The sequence below is a fragment of the Rhinopithecus bieti genome, unplaced genomic scaffold (assembly GCF_001698545.2).
Source record: "Rhinopithecus bieti isolate Rb0 unplaced genomic scaffold, ASM169854v2 scaffold_1673, whole genome shotgun sequence".
In the NCBI taxonomy this organism is placed as follows: domain Eukaryota; kingdom Metazoa; phylum Chordata; class Mammalia; order Primates; family Cercopithecidae; genus Rhinopithecus; species Rhinopithecus bieti.
Window position 1 is genome coordinate 7,097,344 of NW_016804690.1, and position 25,243 is coordinate 7,122,586.

The following is a 25,243-nucleotide window of genomic DNA, read 5'->3' on the forward strand; positions in this document are numbered from 1 at the left end:
TGTTTATGTGTAAAAGTCTTAGCCTTTTCTTCTTTTCTTTCTTAAAACAAATGTTTATTTATTTATTTAGAGATAAGGCCTTGTGACATTGCCCAGGCAAGACTCAAATGATCCTCCCACCTCAGCCTCCCAAGTATCTGGGACTATAGGCATGCACCGCTGTGTCCAGCATTCGCCTTTAGTTATCACTGTTAAGACGACTGTTGCAGCTGCAGGCATTTTGTGCATATTTCAGAAAAAAGAAAAAAATGGAAGAACTAGCAGATCTCATTGCTCAAAATGAAGTCACATTGCCACTCTTACATGAAAGAAGTTTAGAAAAACAATAATAACATGAGTTAAGTTGCAGTGTTGGGATGAATATTGAGTGATCAAATCTATGAAATTTTCCATACTCCACCTCATTGCAGAATCAACATTTGTGTCAGTTACCAATTTTTTACCTCTCAGTTTCAAAAAATTTACTATTTGCTATATTTGGTAAAACTGGACCTGGACCCGTAACATTTTACCTTTATTAATTTTTATAACATTAATCTGAAAATAAAGGGTTCTGGAGGGATATGTCAATGCATGACAGGGGAAAGTGTTACCATTTCCCTCCTCCAGTTCCAACTGTCTGCTTTTTTTCTTCAGTGGCTTGACTATTAGCTCTATGCAGGAGAACCAGTAGTGCCTAACAGCTAGTGAGTTTTGCTGGTATTCCAACAGGTAGGTCCTTGCTTATCAATTCCAGCCCATCTGCACCACCATGGGCAGTTTTCTGTTCATCAGGGTCAGACCAGTAGCTGCAGAACAGCTCTCGCCCATGACATCTCAGAGAACCCCACAATCCAGCAGGCTGCAGCCACATCCTCTCCAATGAAGTCTGAATTGCATCGCTTATGGGTGGGGAGAGGCTCTTCCAAACTTTTCCGTCCTTTGGGTTCTCTCCCACAGGCCTAGAGGTGGTAACTTCTCCCAATATTTATTTATTATATTTGTATTCTCTAGAGTTCCCTTTTGTTCACTTTAAAAGTTATTCTTCTTGTATTAGTTAATAAAGTTTCAATTAAATTTTCTTAGTTCAAATTACTGGTGTGGATTTTGTCTCCTGACCAGTCCCTGACTGATATCCAACAACCCTCCTTCCTTACTTAAACTTTATATAAAGTGCTTCATTCTTTTCCCAAAGATGATGGTACAATTGTTTCATCTGTTACTGTATTTAATTTAAAGCCATGTGCAGTCCTGTCCATTAGGTTTAGGTGTAACTCTTAGTTATCTGTCAACTAAATTAAAATACAAATTATCTGCCTATAACACACCAGCACTGCATGGTGGAGAAGGAATGGAATAAGAATAACCACAACAAAACATCCACATTAGGAAAAAGAGAAAATGAGAGAGAAATAGTTACTAACCCAGAGCAAACATGAAATCCTGCTACACAGGTATAATGAAGAGTTCCTGTTCAAGAGGTATTTTCTTGGGTAGACAAACAGAATATTCCATGTCTGTTATCTTCCATGACCACACATGAGGTGGCCATTGTAGAGGACAGTATTTCTGGAGAATGCATTGCTCTAGTAGCCCACTAGGGGCCTATTGGTCCAAGTTCAGTAGTTTTATGATTGCCTGAGGGCAGGTCACAGCTGGCCAAGTTGGTATTTCCTTGGTAACAGGAACTCTCAATGACATTGCAGGCTTCTGGCTTCTTTGTTTGTGGTCAGTTTCATGAGCAAGTGACCACAAGCAAGAATCTGGTCTAGACAGTTTTCTAGAATTTATGGTCTTAGATGGTGGCTTCTAAGTTCTGCTGCTGTTTTTTTGTTGGTTTGTTTTTTTGTTTTGTTTTGTTTTGTTTCATTTGTTTGTTTAGCAGCCAGTACTTGCATTAATCTAAAACAACAAATTTGGGTGGCAGGGCAGCAATTCACTAATTGTTAAATTTTTCTAGCTTGGATTTTATTCTTTAAACACAGTAAGATTGACTGATTGTTCTCTTCTTCTTTCTTCTACTTCTTCCTACTTCTCACTCATGGTGTCTTGTTTTCTAACTCCCTGGTACCTTTGCTGTGCTGGCCATTGCGTTTGAAAAATACTTCATAGGATTACTCTTAGTACTAGAATTACAGCATCTTTTCAAATGTTTCCGTCAGGTTCCTGGGTCACTATCAGTCTGAAACCTTCTAAGTTCAGGTTCAAGACTTTAAGTTATCTAAACCACCAGGATAACTAGCAGTGTGCTTGCAAATCTCATATTAAGCTAGTTTACTTCCATTATTACTTACTCTAAGGTTATGGCTTTTGGGGATCCTGGCTGAAAGAAGAGGGAGAAGTTAATCAGAGTTCTTACCTTTGGTTGCTATGACTTGGAATTTTTTTCTTCCCGCTCCTGCAATGCAGCCAAAAGCTAGGCTCTTTCTCAGTTAGTCAAGTATTCTTTTAGATAGGCACATGACTTCAGGGCAAAAGCAGTTTTGAGGTAGACTCATATCTGAATTCTCATCTTCTCCTGTGCTTTGGCTAGTAAATTATTTACTATATTGATAGCTCTTTGATGCTTAGATGTCAGCAAGGGGAGAGTTGTTTTGAATTACTCAGCCATTATTAGACAAAACAACATTCCTAATCTGATCTTTGTCATGGACTCACATACTTGTGAAGTCCTGAGGCTTATCTCTAGCTAAAGGCCTACAATTTCATAGCCACTGCTTATGACCTCATTAGGTTGGGGCATAGCAGTTGTTTTTTTCAACATTTTAAGGTGCCAAATTACAGGACTCTTATTAAACGGACACACATTGTACATGTTGGACATCTATGTTAGCAAAGCAGTTATTAACTTCTGTCTCTGCTTGCAGATTGGCAACCTCCAGTCCAAGTTCATCTGTTCCTCACAGAAATTTGCTCAAAGGGTCAAAGAGGACGCAGCACACGCAAATATTCTTAAAAGCGCCTATCATTTCTATTTATGTCAAACCCTCAAATGATAATAATCTGCATCACATGGTAGAGAAGATGGGATTTTTTTTTAAAATCCATAAGAATTTACATAATTACTTATTATTATTATTTTGAGATAGAGTCTCACCCTGTCCCCCAGGCTGGAGTGCAGTGGTGTGATCTCAGAACACTGCAACCTCCGCCTCCTGGGTTCAAGGGATTCTCCTGCTTCAGCCTCCCAAGTAGCTGGGACTACAGGCACCCGCCACCTTGTCAGCTAATTTTTCTTGAATTTTTAGTTGAGATAGGGTTTCCCTATGTTGTCCAGGCTGGTTTTCAACTCCTGACTTCAGGTGATCCATCTCTCTCGGCCTTCCAAAGTGCTAAGATTACAAGTGTGAGCCACCGTGCCTGGCCAAATTAGTGTTTTCCAATCTAGCACCAAACTATCTCCAATAGCCAAATTTCCATTTTAAGTTCTGTTATTTTAATTTTAATATCCTTTTATGTCTCATTGGCCACGACCAAGTCACATGGCTAACACTAAAAATAAGGAAATCTATGAAACTCCGTTTTCTAGCCTCAATAGCAGAGAAGGCAATTTATAAAGAGGTTAGTATGGGTCTTAACATGAGCCTAGTTATTTATGGTATATGCTTCAATTGAAATATGACCAATAGAACTTGTAATAATTCAAAGTATAAAGAGGCAGTGTGGTTTTGCTTAAAAAAAGACTGAGTTCCAACCCCTAGACTCTCCATTATTTTGGTGTGTGACCCTTACCCTTTACTTAAACCCTGAATTTTATTTTTCATCTTTTAAATGTAAGGAGACAGATCCCAAAAGGGGATTTGTATAGATAGACAAGATAACACATAAAACACCACGCACACAATAGGTGCTAAATAAATGACTTGCTGTGATTGCCCTCCATTTACTGAGCTAATCCTTGTTTATAATGTCTAAATTTGTTCATCTATATGTTTGGGCTGATAATCATGACATTTCTGATTATAACATGCCAGATTGATCTGTCTCTTACAGTTATTTACCAAGAACATGTATGTATTCTGTACCTACATAGAGAAATGTTTAATGTCTGTAATTAAAGTATTTCTTTTGTTTATGTTTATACCATTTCAGTAACTACTCAGTTATAATGTTGTCTACCCTGTACATGTGTCTAAAGAGAAATATTTTATCAGCGAGAATCTATTCAATGCCGATAGTCTGGATATATTCCAGATTATTATCATTTGCATTTCTATTTTCCACTTAATATTAACTGTGACTTTAAAATGAAGTTGGTGAAAATTCTGAAGAATTGATATGTGATTGCAAAAGGAGGGCAAATACAAACACCACCCTGTAGATTTTTACCTTAGGATGCTGCTTTGATTTCTAGACTGCACATGTTAGCAGTCTGAAAGGGCATGCTGACTTCTTTCGTGTTTTTATTTCTTTATTAATTAAAGCACAATTGGAAACATGCTGCCTAGATAGCTTAATATATTAACAGACTTCAACTCTAGAAAACTAAAAATCTTGAGTGTTGTGTTTCCCGGATGCAGAAGTCGTCTCAAAGCTTTTTTTTTAATTTTAGGTTTGTCATTAGCCTATTGCATTTGTTGGTTCTGTATATTCTTCTGCCAGAGGAAGATTATTTAAAAAGTGTGATGGTGAGCATATTGAAGCTGCCAGTTAGTCATTATAAGGATGAGAGATTATGTTCAAATCTTTTGAGTTGAGTTTCCTAGAAACTCAACGCATATTCATAAACATCACTTTTAAAGTTTTTTTGCTTCATCCTTGAAAACAAATGCAAATTCGCAGACTACAAAGACAGCATTTAACACAAATATTGATATAAATATTTTGAAACAGCAAGCTGTTAGTTAGCTGTTAGTTCTGGATTCTGATGATCATCACTGGGAAACACTGACAGTGTAACAGAGGAAATACAACAAAGAGAAAGAAACTGAGAATTTTAAGATCTAAGAATTTCTCATAGTACAACTAGAAGTTGTTCACATAAAAATAACCGCAATAGGCATAGAACAGTTTTTTTTTTTTTGCATGACAAGCTAAGTACGTGAATGTATGGATTTCAGAATAATCAAGGAAACTAAGCACACAGCCCAGTCGATGCCAATATGACAGAGCTGCCTAGGGATCTTGAAAGCACTGGAGATTGTTCTCATAAATGTGATATTTCATCAGCACTACACAGATCATGAAAAGGCTGATAATGCATTTTAATAGACCTTGCCTATTAGCATTTTGGCAAGCATGTCAATGAATCTAAGAACTCTTTAATATAAGACTAAAATTGGAATAATGTTCATATTAATGATAAATCCATTAGTCATTCTTCTCCAAAACTCCGAAAGGTCAATTTAGTAATTTATAAAGGTGTTGCCACTTCTGAGATAACGTGTCCTATCTTTGGGAATTCAAAACAACTTTTATGCTTCAGGAGTAAAAAAGATATTCCAATATCATCTGTCAATACTGTAAAGATTTTTAAAAATTTCATGATAGTTTTTTAACTTCTGATTTTAAACATATAATATAATGTGTGTGTATATACATCTTGATTTACATGTATTATCATATCCATCTTGGTCATGGTAGGGGATAATTTTATATCATGAATTTATGGTACAAAATCCCTTATGCTATAGATTAATTTCATTTAAATGTTTCTTGCACTTTTAAGGGATTCAACACACTTTGAGTTTCATGGTAAATAAATACAGAGATTTTGTATTTTAAAATATACTTATTACCATATTAGGCAAATTTTCTCAGATTTAAAGGGATATTGGAAATCTTCTAATTGCTCATCAAATGCAGAAATCCTTTCTACCTATGTCCTGACATTTTAGATAAATCCTTCTGTCAGAGTACAAGTCAGCCTATTATTGAATAGCTCTCATTATTAGAAACACGTTTTCCATGTTCAACTCAAATCTACCTATTTGTCCTAACTTTTTCCCTCTTCAGAAATACAGTGCATGATGTTTGGTTTGTTTGTTTGTTTTCCTGAGACATTCTGGGCTCACTGCAACCTCTGCCTCCCAGGTTCAAGAGATTCTCCTGCCTCAACTTCCTGAGTAGCTGGAATTACAGGTGCCTGCCACCACGCTTGGCTAATTTTTTTAATTTTTAGTAGAGATGGGGTTTCACCATGTTGGCCAGGCTGGTCTTGAACTAATGACCTCAAGTAATCCATCCGCCTTGGCCTCCCAAAGTGCTGGGATGATAGGTGTGAGCCACCGCACCCAGCCGATGGTTCTCAAAAATGTGAAAGCCAATATTGTGTCTTCCTTTAGGCTTCTATTTTCCAATCTGGGCCATGTCTTTGTGATTTCCAATCCCTATAAAATTCATGGTTGCTTTCTGCTGGATGCAAATTTTTTTCGTCAATGTTCATCAGAAATAACAATGTTCATCCATAATTTCTCACTGGACACCACATGTAGTCCAACTGAGAAACTTTTATTCTCCAAGATCTTTCATTTCATTCATTTTGTAAACACGAAGTAGTGTAATATATTGGAAGGAGCACTCTTCTTGAGGTCATAAGGTCTAGAATTCCATCGCAGTTTTACTACAATTTCAAAATTCATCCTTGGGCTTCAAAAGCACAATGGCTACCCACTTTTATTTGCTTCTTTAACACATACACACAGAGAATGTCAGCATCCAAGCGTCGATTTCTTAGCTGAGGGATCAAAAATGTGCCTTCTGAAGGAACAGCAAAAAAGCTTCGGCCTCGGAGTACAGTGACTTGTGGGTATGAAACACAGGCCCATCTCTCCCCCTTCACTCAAATGCAGATGGAGAATCTATTCCCTCCATAGATCATTAGAAACTTCTTCTTTGGAGAAACTCAATACTTCTCAGAGAAAGACCTGGTGTTTGGGGGTGCCCTAGTGAGTCATCACTGTATCACTTTAAAAGCAACGAAAGCCTATCACTCAACAATATCTGCTTATGTATGTATATATTCAAATCATCATTTAAATTTCTCATGCTTATGTATAAACAAACAGCTCAAGATCACCAGTTGTGTGAGGCAAGACTCCAACATAAAAGGGAAGATGAAAATAATCACTTGGAAAAAAAAACATCCTGAAGGAAATTGATAGCACACACACTGGAATAAAACTTAACCTTAACCTGAATTATTATCTATGCTAATTATTTTCCATTTGCCACACCTTCACTCCATTCTACATACTCCTCTGCCCTACACTGTGACCGAGAAAGATGAACTCTGCAGATTGTATCATCTTGGCTGGTTTCCAGTGGCTTTAGTCTTAAAGAGAATTAGAGTGCAGGAGAACGAAGAAATTAGGGGTATTTCTTCATTTCTGTCTCCACTGGTGCCAAACACCTCTGGCAATAGCTGCGTTCCCCTGCAAGTCTAGCTCATGGCCAAGGTTCGGGGAGTGAACCTCTTGGCTCTGACTGTCCCATTCATGCCATTTCTTCCCCTTAATACTTCAACTGTGGCAGTAGGAATACCTTCCGAGTGCTGCTGGTCTCTGGATGCCGAAATATCCCCTGCTGAGCCCTCTGTAACTCTCTTTGAGCCACCTGAGGTCAATTCTGCTTTCTGCAAAGACCCTATTTACTCTAGTATTTTTAGAGAAACATGAGATATTTTATTAATAAAATAACAGAATGTTATAAAAATGATCAGAATGCTAGAAATATTTCATGAAAGTTAAACAATTGGTAAAATTAAAATGTCAGTAGGAGGGTAAGAAGGAAGTCTCTCACAAAACAGAATGAAAGGAAAAGGCCTGGAGCTGGAGGAGGGGGCAGAAAAATTTAAGAGACTGAGTGCATTACTTCCGGAGGTTCAACATCCTACCAATAAGAACCTCATGAAGGACGAAGAAAAGAAAACAGAATGAGGTAATTATGTAAGAAATAATATAAGGACGTATTGTAGGCCGGGTACGGTGGCTCACGTCTATAATCCCAGCACTTTGGGAGGCCAAGGCAGGTGGATCACCTGAGGTTGGGAGTTCGAGACCAGCCTGACAAACATGGAGAAACCCCCATCTCTACTGAAAATACAAAATTAGCCGGGTGTGGTGGTGCATGCCTGTAATCTCAGCTACTCGGGAGGCTGAGGCAGGAGAATCACTTGAATCCAGGAGGTGGAGGTTGCAGTGAGCCGAGATCGTGTCATTGCACTCCAGCCTGGGCAACGAGAGCAAAACTCCGTAGGGAAAAAAAAAAGAACATATTGTAGAACTTAAGGGTCCACTGACTGCTCAGTACACTGAATGTAAAATGCCCATAAAGTAATAATTCTGAGAAATTATAAAAACTTCAGAGAAAAAAGAAACTATAAAAAAACCTAGTTGCCCTAAAAATGTACTGCTGGCTCTACCAACATGTTACTTCCAAGAACATATCTCCCTCAAGTCCCTTCCAGCCAGTAATTGAGAATGGTGGGGTACTATGGCATGACCATTCTGGCAAGGCAACAGACTCCTTCATGGGGAAACTTTAGCTTCCGGACAACCCATCGGCCTAGTTGAAGATTTCTTGGAAATGTATTATAGTCCCAGTCTCTTCCCAATCTTCTTCCTCCCCTCTTTCTACAAGTGTCAGACTTGCATTGTGGAATAACAGTGTTCTTCACCTTCTCCCATTTATAAGTACTAGCTCTTAATTTCTCTACCTTGTCCTTGATAATCATAGCCACTATTTGTTGCATGTCAATTATAAGCTCAGTGTTTCATATACTGCATATTTCACAAAAACTCTGCAAAGTAAATGTTGGTGCTCCAATATAAAGATGAAGAAATCTGATTTCTGTTAAGATTAAGCAACTAGTCCAAGGTCACATAGCTAGAAAGTAGACAAACTATGACTCAAATTCACATCTACCTGCATCCAGAGCCAATCTTCTCAATCTCTTATATCTTATATTTTCTATCTTAAAGCTTTTATGATGTACCCAAGATAAACGAAGACATGAAAATATGTACACATAAAAACTTGTACATGAACACAGGGACACAAAGAAGGGAACAGACACCAAGGCCTACTTGGCAGTGAGGGGTGGAAGGAGGCTGCGGATTGAAAAACTACCTCTTGAGGTACTATGTTTATTACCCGGGTGATGAAATAATATGTACACCAAACCCTGTGACACGCAATTTGCCTATATAACAAACCTGTACATGTACCACTGAATCTAAAATAAAGGTTAAAAAAAACACTTGTACATGAATGCTCATGGTAGCACTTTTCATAATAGCCAAAAAGTGAAGACATCTCAAATGTCCATCAACTGATTAACAGATATAAATATGTGGTTTATTCATACAATGAAATGTTATTTGACAATAACAAGGAATTATGTACTGATATACATGTACTACAACATGGATGAACCTTGAAAACACCATGCTAAGTGAAAGAAGTCATAAAGGGTTCAATTAATATTAAATGTCCAGACTGAGCAAATTTATAGGGCCAGAAAATAGATTGGTGGTTACCTAGAAGTGAGGGGGGACAAGTAGAATGGGGATGACTAATAAAGGGTATAGAGTTGCATTTTAGTATAATAAAAGTGTTTTAAATTGATTGTGGTGATGGTTGCAAAACTCTACAAATATACTAAAATCCATAGTACTTAAATGGGTGTTTCATATATTATGTGGATTTTATATCAAAAAAAGCTGTTATAATAAAAACAAAGCAAATAAATATTTCCTTTTAAAAAACTTTCATGATACAAAAAAGGAAAGGTAGAAAATAATATCCATAAAAATCTTTCTAGTCAAACTATATTATATAAAATCAACATGCTAAGAAACTAATTCATTTTGATGAATGACAAATTTACATTCAAAACAGAGCTACTGTTATGAGATACTAACCATCAGCAACTATATTCAAGCATTAAACTTGGGGGAATATATTACATTGATCTTAAATTTCTGTCAAGAGTTGTTTTTTTTTTAAAGTCACTTCTCTGACTCCAAGCTAATAATGTTTTATTAATGCTACCAATCTGTAACTCTGTAGTTAGTTTCTAATTTCATTACATAATTTTCTTATTCATAACCTGGGGCAGTTTTTGCATATCAGTCTAGAGGTTACAAAAGAACATGTCTACCAAGTGCAAACTCAGCCTTAAATTAATCAATCCCATTTATCTTTGTAATAGGTCCACTCTTGGTTAAAAAATATATTTTTGCATATGTACCACACAATTTTTTTACTATTAACTATGAAATAGATAAACTATTTCTATTAGCAAAAGAGCAGATAAATTAAAGTTAAGACCAACGTTGTCTGGTATCCTACAATCCTACACAATTCAAATGAAAAACATATTCTGATGTAAAATATTTTGCTACTTTTCTTCTTTAAATGATTTAACCCCCAAAGACAGAGGATTGGACTAGATCTTTCATATTCTCTTTGAAACTAAGACATAAATCTCAATTGTTGCTGGTATAAGTAATCAGGATAAGTCATAATTGCCTCGAGACAACATTAAAGATTGAAATATAATATTAAAAGACCTGACATAAAAATATTGCCCTAAGTCCATGTAAAGTAACTTTTATCCTAGGCGAAATGCTGAAAATCAACATGCTTTTTGAAATACAGTATGTGCGTCACTGAGTGTGAAAGACTGCCTTTAAAAAGGCTTCCAATGATCCCCACTCTGGTATTCATTCCATTGCATAATTTCCTCCCTTTGAGTGTGGGAGGGGCCAATTTCTTGCTTTAAATGAACAGAATAGGAAAAGCGATGGGATGTCACTTCTGATTTTTGGTTATGAGACAAATGTAGCTTCCATCTTCGGTGCACTCTTGTGTTCTCCAGTCACTTGCCTGAGAGAAGCCAATTTTCATGTTGTAAGCTGCCTGATGGTAAGATCCACATGGCAAGAATCTGAGGGACACCATTGGCCAATAGCCAGAGGAATTAAGGCCTATGTGAGTGAGCTTGGAAGTGAATCTTTCCCAGGGTGGTTTTCACATGAGACAGCAGCCCTGGCTGACAGGTTGACTACAACCTCAAAAGAGACTTGAAGCCTACACACACAGCAAAGCCCCTCCCAGATTCCCAATTAAGAAAACCATGCGATACTAAATATTTACTGTTTTAAACTGCTTTGAGTATAATTTCTTATACAGCAAATGGCAATTATAGTCCTGATACTGGTGATTTTCACTGAAAAACAGAATAACGAAATGTGAAAAAGCAAGCTGCCTGATGGTGAACATCTGAAAGAGACTCCAAATCCAGTATATTTAAAATGTTTAAAGTTGGCTGTGAGTTTGTCATAGATGGCTCTTATTTTGAAGTATGTTCCTTCAATGCTTTGTTTGTTGAGGATTTTTATCATGAAGGGATGCTGAATTTTATTGAAAGCCTTCTTTTTGCATATGTTAAGACAATCATGTGTTTTTTGTTTTCAGTTCTGTTTATGTAATGAATCACATTTATTGATTTGCTTATGTTGAACCTACCTTGCATCCCAGGGATAAAGCCCGCTTGATCATGGTGGATTTCCTTTTTAATGTGCTGCTGGATATGGTTTGCTATTACTTGATTGGGGAATTTTGCATCTATGTTCACTAAGGATATTGGCCTGAAGTTTTCTTTTTTTGTTGCATCTCTGCCAGGTTTTGGTATCAAGATGATGTTGCCCTCATAGAATGAGATAGTTTGCTAATAGTTTTGGTAGGAATTTATGGTACCAGCCCTTCTTTACATTGCCTGATCAAATAAGGCAATGAATCTGTCTGGTTTGGGGCTTTTTCTGGTTGGTAGGCTTCTTATTACTGATTTAATAAGAATTCCTTATTGGTCTGTTCAGGGATTAAATTTCTTCCTGGTTCAATCTTGGGAGGTTGTATGTTTCTAGGAATTTATCTGTTTCTTCTAGGATTTTTAGCTTATGTGCATAGAGGTATTCATAGTAGTCTCTGGGGTTTTTCTGTATTTCTGTGGGGTCAGTAGCATAATAATATTCCCTTTGTCATTTCTGATTGTGTTTATTTGTATCTTCTCTCTCTCTCTCTCTTTTTTTTTGTTATTAGTCTAGCTAGTTGTCTGTCTTATTAATTCTTCCAAAAAGCCAAACTCATGAATTTGTTGATTTTTTGTATCATGTTTTGTTTCAATTTCTTTCATTTCAGCTCTAATTTTGGTTATTTCTTGTCTTCTGCTATCTTTGGGGTTGATGTGTTCTTGTTTCTGTAGTCCCTCCAGGTGCAATCTTAGGTTATTAATTTGGGATATTCTGACTTTTTGATGTGGGCATTTAGCACCATGAAATTCTCCCTTGACACTGCTTTAGCTGTGTCCCAGCGATTCTGGTATGTTGTATTTTTGATCTCATCAGTTTCAAAGAATTCCTTGATTCCAGCCTTAATTTCATTGTTTACACAAAGGTCACTCAAGAGCAAGTTGTTTAATTTTCATGTAATTGTATGCTTTGAGGAATTTTCTTAGCAAGGATTTCTATTTTTATTGTGCTGTGCTCTGAAAGTATAGTTGGTAGGATTTCAGGTTTTTTGATTTTGCTAAGGATTGTTTTATGGCTGATGGTGAGGTCAATTTTAGAGTATATACCATGTTCAGATGAGAAGAATGCATATTGTTTTGGGATGGAGAGTACTGTAGATAGATGTCTATTAGATCATTTAGTCAAATGTCAAGTTCAGGTCCTGAATATCTTTGTTAGTTTTCTGCCTCAATGACCTGTCTAATACTGTCAGTGGGATGTTGATGTCTCCCAATATTATTGTGTGGAAATCTAAGTCTCTTCATAGGCAAATGCACAGCCAAAAATCATAATAAATGGGCAAAAGCTGAAAGCAATTCCCCTTGAGAACTAGAATAAGATAAGGATGCCCTCTCTCACCACTCCTACTAAACATAGTATTGGAAGTCCTAGTCAGAGCAATCAGGCAAAAGAAAGAAATGAAAGGCATCCAAATAGGAAGAGATGAAGTCAAACTATCCCTAATTGCAGATGATATGATTCTATACCAAGAAAACCCCACAGTCTCTGTCTAAAAGGTCTTTGACCTGATAACAACTTCAGCAAAGTTCCAGGGTACAAAATCAATGTATAAAAACGAGTAGCATTGCTATATACCAACAACATCCAAGCTGAGAGCCAAATCAAGAAGGCATCCCATTAACAATAGCCACAAAAACAATGAAATACAGGGCCAGGCATGGTGGCTCACGCCTGTAATCCCAACACTTTGGGAGGCTGAGGTGGGCGGATCACGAGGTCAGGAGTTCAAGACCAGTCAGACCAATATGATGAAACCCCATCTCTACGAAAAATACAAAAATTAGCCAGGCGTGGTGGCACGTGCTTGTAGTCCCAGTTATTTAGGAGACTGAGGCAGGAGAATAGCTTGGGCCCAGGAAGCAGAGGTTGCAGTGAGCTGAGATCGCATGATTGCACTCCAGCCTAGGTGAAAGAGTGAGACTCCGTCTCTAAAAAAAAAAAAAAGAGAACGAAAAGAAATACATAGTAAATAGAAATATAGCTAACCAGGGAGATGACAGATCTCTCCAGTGAGAACACTGCTCAAAAAAATCAGAGACAATGCAATCAAATGGAAAAACATTCCATGTTCATCGATAGTGTATTAGTCCATTTTCACACTGCTATAAAGTACTTCCTGAGACTGGGTAATTTATAAAGGAGAGGGGTTTAATTGACTCACAGTTCTGTATGACTGTGGAAGCCTCAGGAAGCTTACAATCATGGCAAAAGAGAAAGCAGGCACATCTTACATGGCAGCAGGCAAGAGCAAGAACATGTGAGAGCAGAGAAAAAACTACCATTTATAAAACCATCAGGTCTTGTAGGAATTCACTCACTATCACAAAACAGCATGGGGGAATGGTCCCCATAATCCCATCACTTCCCTCCCTCGACATGTGGTGATTAGAGGTCCCTTCCTCAACACATGGGGATTACAGGTCCTTTCCTCAACATGTGGGGATTATTATTTGAGATAAGATTTGGGTATGGACACAGAGCCAAACCATATCATATAGAAGAAATCAATATTGTTAAAATGGCCACACTGCTCAAAGCAATTTACAGACTCAATGATATTCCTATCAAACTATGAAAGAAATTCTTCACAGAATTAGAAAAAAACTACTAAAATTCCTATGGAGGCAAAAAAAGAGCTCAAATAGTCAAGGCAATTCTAAACAAAAAGAACAAAGCTAGCGGCATCATGTTACCCAAATTCAAACTATACTACAAGACTACAGTAACCCAAACAGCATGGTACTGCTACAAAAACAGACACATATGCCAATGGAACAGAATAGAGAGTCCAGAAATAATGCTGCACACCTACAACCATCAACAAAAAGAAGTAATGGGAAAAGGATTCCCTGTTCAATACATGGTGCTGGGATAACTGGCTATCCATTCACAGAAGATTGAAACTGAACCTCTTCCTTATATAAAAATCAACTCAAGATGGATTAAAGACTTAAACATAAAACCTAAAACTATAAAAACCCTGGAAGATAACCTAGGACACACCATTCTGGATAAGATGCTGGCAAAGTTTTCATGAAGAAGACAATGAAACCATTTGCAACAAAAATAAAAAATGACAAATAGGCTGGGCACAGTGGCTCATGCCTATAATCCCAGCACTTTGGGAGGCTGAGGCAGGTGGATCACAAGGTCACGATCGAGACCATCTTGGCCAACATGGTGAAACCCCATCTCTACTAAAAATACAAAAAGTAGATGAGCATGGTGGTGCACACCTATAATCCCAGCTACTTGGGAGGCTGAGGCAGGAGAATTGCTTGAACCTGGAAGGCAGAGGTTGTAGCCAACCAAGATCATGCCACTGCACTCCAGCCTGGCAATGGAGTGAGACTCCGTCTCAAAAAAAAAAAGAAAGAAAGAAAAAGACAAATAGGATCTAATTGAGATAAAGAGCTTCTGCACAGCAAAATTTAAAAAGCACTATGAACACAGCAAAGAGACAACCTACAGAAAGGGAGAAAATATTTGCATCTATGCATCTGGCAAAGTTCTAATATCCAGAATTTATAAGGAACTTAAACAAATCAACAAGCAAAAAACAAACAATCCCAATGAAAAGTGGGCAAAGGACATGAACAGACACTTTTCAAAAGAAGATATTCATGTGGCCAACATGAATATGCAAAAACGCTCCACATCACTAATTGTTAGAGAAATGAAAATCACAACCACAAAGAGATACTATCTCACACCAATCAGAATGGCTATTTTCAAAAAGTCAAAAAATAGACGCTGGCAAGGTCGCAAAAAAAGGGAACACTTATACACTGCTGGTGGAAATGTAAGTTAGTTGAGCCATTTTGGAAATCAGTTTGGTGATCTCGAAGAACTCAAAGCAGAACTGCCACTCAACCAAGCAATCCCATTATTGGGTATATACAGAAAGGAATACAAATCATTCTACCATAAAGACACATGCTCTGCCGCACACGGTGGTTCACACCTGTAATCCCAGAACTTTGGGAGTCCGAGGCAGTCAGATCACAAGGTCAGGAGATAGAGACCATCTTGGCCAACATGGTGAAATCCCGTCTCTATTAAAAAATACAAAAATTAGCTGGGCGAGGTGGCAGGCGCCTGTAGTCCCAGCTACTCCGAAGGCTGAGGCAGGAGAACGGCGTGAACCCAGGAGGAGGAGATTGAGTCAAGATTGCGCCACTGCACTCCAGCCTGGGCGACAGAGCGAGACTCTGTCTGGAAAAAAAAAAAAAAAAAGACACGTGCTCATGTATGTTAGTCTCAGCACCATTCACAATAGCAAAGACATGAAATCAACCTAGATTCCCATCAATGGTATACTGGATAAAGAAAATGTGGTACATATATACCATGGAAAACTACCCACACATTAAAAAAAAAGAAAGTGAGATCATGTCCTTTGCAGCAACATGGATGGACCTGGAGGTCATTATCCTAAGTGAGCTAACACAGGAACAGAAAATCAAACACCACATGTTCTCACTTGTAAGCGGGAAATAAACATTGAGGACATATGGACACAAAGAAGGGAACAACAGACTTCAGAGCCCACTTAAAAGTAGAGGGAAGAAGGAGAGTTAGGATAAAAAATACTACCCGTTGGGTACTATACTTATTATCTGGGTGGCGAAAAAATCTGTACACCCAACCACCGTGACATGCAATTTGCCTATACAGCAGAGGTGCACATGTGCCCTGCACCTAAGATAAAAGAGTTTTAAAAATACACAAAAAACAAACAAAAAAAATAAAATGTTTAAAGAGAAACTAGAGAATAGCAACTATAAGAGTACATGAAATAAAGAGGGGGAGAGAATTTTATTAAAAGAGCCCTACCCCCCAAAATTTTTAAACATATATTCATTGGTCTCAAGCAATCCTCCTGCCTCGGCCTCTCAAAGTGCTGGGATTGATTACAGGCATGAGGCATTGTGCCCGGCTGTAAACTTATTTTCTATAGGTACTGAGAGAGTGTACGTATATGTTTATGTTTAAATGTAGTAGTCAATGTGGCCACTACATTCTAGGGGACCAGCATTATTCATCATGAGAATATAGTTTCTTTGGTTTAGGAAAACATTTTAAGAACCTTTTCAGTTAAGAAAAATAAAACAGTAAGGCACAAAGAGGGTAAAAGAAAAATAAGCAGAAATTGCTTGACATTAGAAGATAATAGAGAACTTTAAATCTATTCAGAGCAATTTGAGAGTACTGGGGTACTGCAGATGGAGTGAGGCCCTGAAATGAGGAGCATGGAAGAGACAAAAAGAGGGAAGAACAAGAGAAAGAGTGAGAGAGAAAAATAATAAAGGATTGTGAAAATAGTAATAAGCAGGGTTTTATAGAACAAACAAAACAGTGAGAAAATTAACCATCATGGAGAAAATACTGCATTGTCAGGACCTGCCTATATTATGCTTTCGACTGTCAACACCATCTACCCCCTACCTACCAATGACCTCAAACCTGCAGTGAAATGAAGCTCCCAACAGGCTTCTATGATGGTACAGGGGTTGACTAGGATCAAAAATTGAGAGAAGGAAGCAATGAAAAAAGCAGAAGGTAAATGCAAAAAGTGAGTGAAATACAGAGTTAGAATGAGAATTCAACTGAAACATGCCATCAGGAAAAGAAATAGAGAGAAAAGCTACTTCAGAACTAGGAGATATTGAAAGGGAAGGTGCACTGATCTCAGTTTGAAGGACTGATTAAACTATATTTATTTTGAATATTAGAGGATAGAGTGATCTCTGAGAGTCAGAGATTTTTGAGAACATTGTCTTATACTTGCCTGTAATAGTTCTCAGAATTTAGTATAATTTCTGGCACATAAGACATCGTGTGGTGGCTCACACCTATAATCCCAGCACTTTGGGAAGCCGAGGTGGCCAGATCACCTGAGGCCAGGAGTTCGAGAGGAGCCTGGCCAACATAGCAAAACCCAATCTCTATTAAAAATATGAAAATTAGCCAGGCGTGATGACACACACCTGTAGTCCCAGTTACTCGGGAGGCTGAGGCAAGAGAATCACTTGAACCCAGGAGGCAGAGATTGCAGTAAGCCGACATTGCACCACTGCACTCCAGCCTGAGAGATAGAACAAGACTCTGCCTCAAAAAAAAAAAAAAAAAAAGACAACATAAATGCTATCTGTTTTGTGATGATTATATTGTAATTTTTCCCTACTAAGCTTTAAGCTCTATAAAGGCTAGCTCGAGTCTACCATGTTAATCACTGTATCCCCAAAATTTTACCTAGTACCTGATCACACAGTAGTTGCTAAATAAGTATTAAATCATGACTAATTAATACAGAAAAAAAGCAATATTCTCAAAATTGCAGTTGCTTGACAGAGTGAAAAATATATTGGAGTTTTATCTAATCTCATTCATTCTTTCATTCAGTAAGCTTTTAGTCAGCAAATATTACCTTGGACTTACTATATGTCAGTAACTGTGCTAGGCATTGAGGTTTCAAAGATAATTAAGGCAGAGTGTTCAAGTGCCAGCTCCTTTCCCCCACTGATTTCATAATATAAAGGTAAAGACAAACACGTAAGTAATTATAACACCATAAGGCAGATGGCATAAGATAGCTTTGTTTGAGAGTCTCTGGGCATGCAGATGAGGAGTGCCTCAACTCTTTATGTTGCTCATTTAAGCAGCAACATAAAGAATGATGAGCAGTTGACATGGCAGATGAGGGATTCAGAGAATGGCACGTGCAAAGGCTTGGAAGTCTAAGGAAACATGATGCTTCTAAAAATTGATAAGACATTCAGAATGGATGAGCATTTGAAGATGGGGCTGTTGACCTATGTGACAGTCTAAAATATGTGACATGCTAAAAGCAACAGGGAGACTTTGATGGATTTGAAGCAGAGAAAAATGATTTAAAAGAGTTCTCTCTTAACACTGTTTTGAAGAATGGCAAAACCAAAAGAAAAGAGAACTGTTAAATGTTCTCGCTTAATTAAGAGTCCAGGCAAGATATGATAGAAGCATTTATTTAAAGAGTAGGTGTTTTGGTAGAAAGAAGCCCCCAAAAATTTCTGTGTTAACTAGTGGGGAGGAGAAGGATAACCAGTTCTATTTTTTAAAATATTTTTTGTTTATTTATATATTTTTAGAGAAAGAGTCTCACTCTGTTGCCCCAGCTGGAGTGCAGTGATACAATCACACCTCACTACAGCCTCAGACTCCTGGGCTCAAGTGATATGATCCTCCTGCCACAGGCTCCCAAGTAGTTGGGACTACAGGCATGCACCACTGTGCCTAGCCCTCTGGTTTGAAAAGTTAAGAGGTAAGTTCAACTTCCAATTCAACTGAAGATGAGGTGCAGAAGGGCCATGATTCTAATATGTATAATTTTTTTAAAGTTCACAATAACTAATCATAGTTTATATATAAAAGGAAACAGAAAAAGCAGAAACATAAAACAAGAAGAGAGAAGTTAGCAAGAGTTAAATGCTACAATAATGAAAGTAAACATTTTATTGCTCAATTAAAATACAGAAACTTAGCTTGGGTAAGAAAACAAAATCTATTCCTTTGCCTTGAAGAGAATACCTAAAACAAAATAATACAGTCATGAGTTGCTTAACTAATGACAGAGATACAGTCTGAGAAATGTATCCTTAGGCAAGTTCATCATTGTGCATACATCATAGAGTGTACTTACACAAACCTAGATAGTACAGACTACTATACACCTAGGCTATATAGTACAGCCTCTGGCTCTGAGGCTACAAACCTGTACAGCATGGTGCTGTACTGAATACTATATGTAACTGTAATACAATTGTAACTATTTGTGGATCTAAACATATCTAAACATAAAAAAGGTACAGTAAAAGTATCGTATTATACTCTTATAGGACCACCATCATAAATGTCGTACGTCATTGACCAAAACATCATTATGTGGTATGTGACCGTATATAAAAGGTGAAAAACTAAATAATTTCCCTGAGATAATAATTGCACCAAATATATTTTCTGACTACAACACAATAAACCCAGAAATAAATTTGTTTTATGTTTAAACTACGAGAAAAAGCCAAGTCACTGGAGATTGAAAAATGAATTTCAAAGAGAATATAAAAAAATGCAATTAGAATATGAGAACATTATATATAAAAATATATTAAATGTGGACAATATTACACATGAAATACATCATAGCTTAAATGTTTTAATTACTAAAAAGGCAGTAAAGAAAGTAATGAATGCAAGAACTGTAAGAAACTCCATATTAACTAGTAGTAGTACTAAAATAACACGATGGTTTACAATTTAGCAAAAATTTAGAAACAACTGTTATCTCCAAGCAATAAAAAATATTTAAAAAAGTTTATCATGGAGCTGATTGCGTTGACTCACACCTTGTAATTCCCATCACTTTGGGAGGGCTGAGGCAGGGTGGATCACTTTGAGGTCAGTTGAAGTTCAAGGACCAGCCTGGGGCCAAACATGTGAAAAACCCCTACACTTAAAAAATCAAAATTAACCAGGCTGATGGCAGGGGGCCGTGTAATTCCCAGATACTTTCAACGGAGGCTATGGCAGAGATTCACTTTGAACCCAGGAGTGGGGAGCCAAGATTGCACCACTGCACTCCAGCCTGGGCCAACAGAGGCGGAGACTCATCGCAAATAAATGAATATATAAGGTGCTATTTATGAACCAATGATAGAGGCATAGCTAATGACATGAAATATGTTCACAATGTTTTGTAAAGTTGAAAGACAACAGGTTATACAATAGGGCTATTGTATTGGAATGTCATTTTATAAGAATATATTCTATGGTAAGCATAGAATTAAAAAAAATAAACTAACATTTATTAAGGTGCACCATTAATATACCAGGCCACTGTTTTTAAGCATTTCCATATACTGACTTATTTATGGTTATAATAAACCTATGTAAGCCCATTCTATTTACTTTTCCCCCACTTTGTGAGATTTAAGATAAGGGAAATTAAAGAATTTGCCCTAGGTCACAGAGCTAATTAAGTGGGCAGAAGCTTGGGAGAAAATACATCAAAATGTAATAGGCTGGACCACAGGGTGGGCTCCACCGCGTTAATCCAGCACTTTGGGGAGGCCAAGGCGGGTGGATCCACCTTGAAGGTCGGGAGTTAAAGGTTCAGCCCGGTCCAATCATGGAGAACTGGATTTCTCTACTAAAAAATACAAATTTTAGCCGGGGCTGGTGGGCTTGATCCGTTTAATCCCGCTACTCGGGGAGGCTGAAGGGCAGGGAAATCGGTTTGAACCCCGGGAGGGCAGGTTGCAGCTGTCAGATCATGCCAATATTACTCCAGGGCCTGGGGCAACAGAGTGGGGACTCTGGGTCTTCAAGAAATTAAAAAAAAAAGTTAATAGGTGTTATTTTCTGAATTTTGTGAAATTATAGATGACTTTTTATTTAGCTTTGTTTACATTTACAAGGGGCATGTATACTTGTGAAACAAAAGAATTATGGGTCTTTTAAGATGAAAGGCAAAACATCTAATTAGAAACAAAATAAGTTGAAAAAGAAAAAATTCTGAGAGACGTTTCTCTTAAAAAATACAGATAAGCCTAACAAATTTGAGAACAAAAGAGAGAAGTATTTAAATAAGCAAATTAAATAATGAGAAATGGACTAAAACAACTAAAGTACATATTTTAATTAAAATATCATAAATAACATTAGATATATTTAAATGTCAGTGAACTAATAATTATCTGGAAATAAAATGGACTCTAATAAATTTATAAAAACCTGAATTAAGGTTTGGAAATGTTAACGATTTACCTTCCCCCAAAGGCTCTGGGTCCAGGGAGTTTTATAAAATGTTTACTTTAAACTTCCAAAGACTAGTAATCCCCATATCAAAAAATCTACTTAATTCATTTAATGAATGTGGCAAAAATCTGACACTAGGATCTGACAATAGCAATATAAGAAAGAGAATTACAGTAGTCCCGTTATTTACAGAGAATATGTTCCAAGGCTCTTTGTCGCTGCCTGAAACTGCAGATAATATTGAACCCTATAAATACTATGTTGCCTCCCATACATACATACCTATGATAAAGTTTAATTTATAAATTAGGCACAGTAAGAGATTAGCCACAAAAACAAAAAATAAAATAGAACAAGTATAACAATATACTGTAATAAAGATAATACGAATGGGTGCTCTCACTCATTCTTTCTCTTGTTCTCTCTCAAAATAGCTTATTGTACTGTCCTGTGAATAACTGAAAGTGCAGAAAGCAAAACCATGGATAAGAGGGACCGCTGTATAACCAATCACATATACAGAAGAGGATGTAAGTATCCGATATAAAATACTAATATAATTTAGTGAAAAATCAAAAGAATAATTAACAATGGCCTGGTTGGATGTATTCCTAAAATAAATGATGGTTTAATATTAGTATATCTATTAATAGGATATAGCTCTATGCATGTTAGTATATAAAAAAGAAAAGTAAATAAAAAAGAAAATCCTATATAATTATTTCAATAGATAGAAAACCATTTGCTAAAGTCAACTTCCATTCCTAGTTTAAAAAACTCTAAGAGAGCTAGAAATAATAGAATGGCTCTGTAATATACTAAAGAATACCACTGTAAAACAAATTTACAACACTGATACACCAGACTCTCTACTGACTAGAGATATCCCGTTACAATCAGGAGGAAAATAAGAATCACTGGAAATATCTGTCAAATAGAAGATTCAGACCTTTCCAAAACTACCTCTTCACCTGTTTGCCCCCTTGACTTTCTCCTATTCGGGGCTCAGACAAGAGTGAAGCAAGTAAGGCCCCTGAAGTGCAGAACTGAAGGACATACTTACTCTTGGGGTTATGAAAGTTCAAGGTTGATAGTTGTGTGACCCTGAGAGTGAGCACCTCCCTCCCTTAAAAGTCTCACTTGTCTCACCCTAGTTCCAGTCCTGCACGTATTCCTTCTCTCTTGTAAATTCTATTAGCTCTTCTCCTGACAAGCTAAAGTCAGCCATTTGTAGAAAGTCAGCTAGTGTTTAGAATTTTAGATGTTTCAAGAAGAAATTAAACAGTAGTCCCCTATGATTCATGTGTTTCTGAATTTTCCAACTTCTCCCATCGACTAAATCCTATTGAAGCCTTCCCACCTTAACTGCTCTCTTTCCAAAGAAATCAAATTAACAGATTTCTCTGTAGGTAATCCTCAAAGACCAGATCCCTTTATATTCACAACATATGTGAGAAAGTTAGTAGTTGAGAAATTAGTTTTCATATATATCTTATAATATATATTATTTTAGGGTCTCATACAAAACTTTTATTTTAATAATTTATTGCCAATTACTTGTTCTCTTCAGTTCAGAAATTTTAAAGAGTAAAATAAGGGGCTGGGCGCAGTGGCTCATGCCTGTAATCCCAACCCTTTGGGAGGCCGAGGTGGGCAGATCACCTGAGGTCAGGAGTTCAAGACCAGCCTGGCCAACATGGCGAAACCCCCATCTCTAATAAAAATACAAAAATTAGCTGGGCATAGTGGCACGCAACTGTAATCCCAGCTACTCGAGAGGCTGAGGCACAAGAATCACTTGAACCCCAGAAGCAGAGGCTGCAGTGAGCTGAGATAGTGCCACTGCACTCCAGCCTGCATGACAGAGGAAGTCTCTGTCTCAAAAATAAAAAAAAAAATAAAAAAAGAGTAAAATAAGATAATATACGATATATGCAGAAAATATTTTGAAAGTGAGACTATTCTATAAATACCAACTATTATTAATTAGTATTTCCTTTTTATCAAAATGTACTTATGCATATGGTCATTTACATGTTATTAGAATGGGACATATCACAGGAGGAAAAAGCTATTTTCAAAGTAATATGGAAACTTAATATATAGAACTTTGGAAAAGCTGCTGAGTAGTATTATGATGCCTTTACTTTGCATAATTCTACAGATGCCATATCCTAAACCTATGTCCTATCTTCCTATGTGTTTAAGCAAATCAAAACTGACAGTGAACAGACCTTTTTAATATGTCCCATGATATTTTATTCTAGAAGAGGCAAGTTCTTGCTATGGAATATGTTTCTCAAATGCATCTGAGGCTTTTCATATTTAATGTTGCATCTCTAGACCGTTTTACAGATAAATTCATCTCATCATGAAATAATTTTCCTGAAACTATTGTGTATAGGACCAAGATACTACACACATAAATAAATATACAAGATACTACACACATAAATAACTTGCAGTGAAGGATACAAGATTTTAAAAATATAATAATACTAAATTAAGGTAAATACAATCATATATACATATATATATATACGTATATGTATATATACATATATATATATATAAAATCAGTAAACATCTGCCTAAATATCACTGACTTTTAGAAAGTATTTCTTGCCGGGTGCAGTGGCTCATGCCTATAATCCCAGCACTTTGGGATGCTGAGGCGGGCAGATCACAAGGTCAGGAGTTCAAGACCAGCCTGGCCAATATGGTGAAACCCCATCTCTACTAAACAATAGAAAAAAATTAGCCAGGCATGGTGGTGGGCACCTGTAATCCCAGCTACTCAGGAGTCTGAGGCAGGAGAATTGCTTGAACCCAGGAGGCGGAGATTGCAGTGAGCCAAGACTGCACCACTGTACTCCAGACTGGGCAACAGAGCAAGACTCTGTCTAACAACAACAACAAAAAAAGTATTTCTAACTATGGTGTTGATCAACAGGTATTGAGTAATCTTTCCAAAGTTTTTCCTAGTGAACGGATGATTGCACTACTTACCTAATTGCATCATTGGTCTCTGAAACGACTCTGAGGTACTCTTTCAAATAATAATAATTAAAGAGGTATTTCCGAACCCTATAGCCTCGCCATCGTCTCTGAATCTATTAAAGTAAATAAAGAGATAAAATATGCCAGTAAATACTTTCATTAAAAAATGTAATAGCGCTTCAAAATTAACGTAATTATGGCCGATAACTCCTATCAAATAAAGTCTTAGGCTTTTCCATTAATATAACAGTATATTAGCTGTAAATATAGGTTCTGCTAATAAATTTATTATAAAATTTTATAAAAATAAACATAATTATAGGCTATTATAATTTACTTTAAATTATTTATAATTATTTCACAGAATACTAAACTATGGAAAGATTTATAAAAATTTGCTTTATAAATTCCTACCATTTCCACTTCCTGGGCAAATGGATTTTTTTTTTTTCATAGCCAACTCACTTTAAGATTGTATTTGGTCTCATTGAAATACACATTTAGTTTTTGTATTTTGTCTCATTAATGGGCTTCTTAAATTCAGTGGTATCAAAATATTTAAACAAATTCTTGTATCTTACATTTTAATACTTCCTTAACAATAGCAACAATAACTAACATTTATTGAATTATTATGTGCCAGGCGTTAACCTAAGGGTTTTTGCTTACACTTATGTATTTAATCTTTAGAATACTACTATGACATAAATACTCATTACCTCATTTACAGATGTGGAAACAGTTAAAAAGAGAGATTACACAATTTTCCTATAATTATATAGATATTAGGATGAATCTAGGAATCAAATTTCAAGTTAGGGCTTCAGAGAGCCCACTCTCATAACCATTGCCATGTAGAACTGGGAAAAAAGAGAACTATGATTTTCAATAAAAGAACATTTTTATTGAAATTATCTGCTTCTTCCATCTTTTAC

The 25,243-nt window shown here is 36.7% G+C and overlaps 1 protein-coding gene across 1 annotated transcript in view; it reads right to left on the minus strand.

Annotated features, from left to right (window-relative positions):
• Nucleotides 1-25,243, minus strand: part of SPATA17 (spermatogenesis associated 17) — a 145,236-nt gene that overhangs the window by 68,263 nt on the left and 51,730 nt on the right. The window contains exon 5 of the mRNA XM_017869929.1: nt 24,318-24,421. Within this exon, the coding sequence (XP_017725418.1) occupies nt 24,318-24,421 (104 nt within the window). The remainder of the gene's footprint in view (nt 1-24,317; nt 24,422-25,243) is intronic.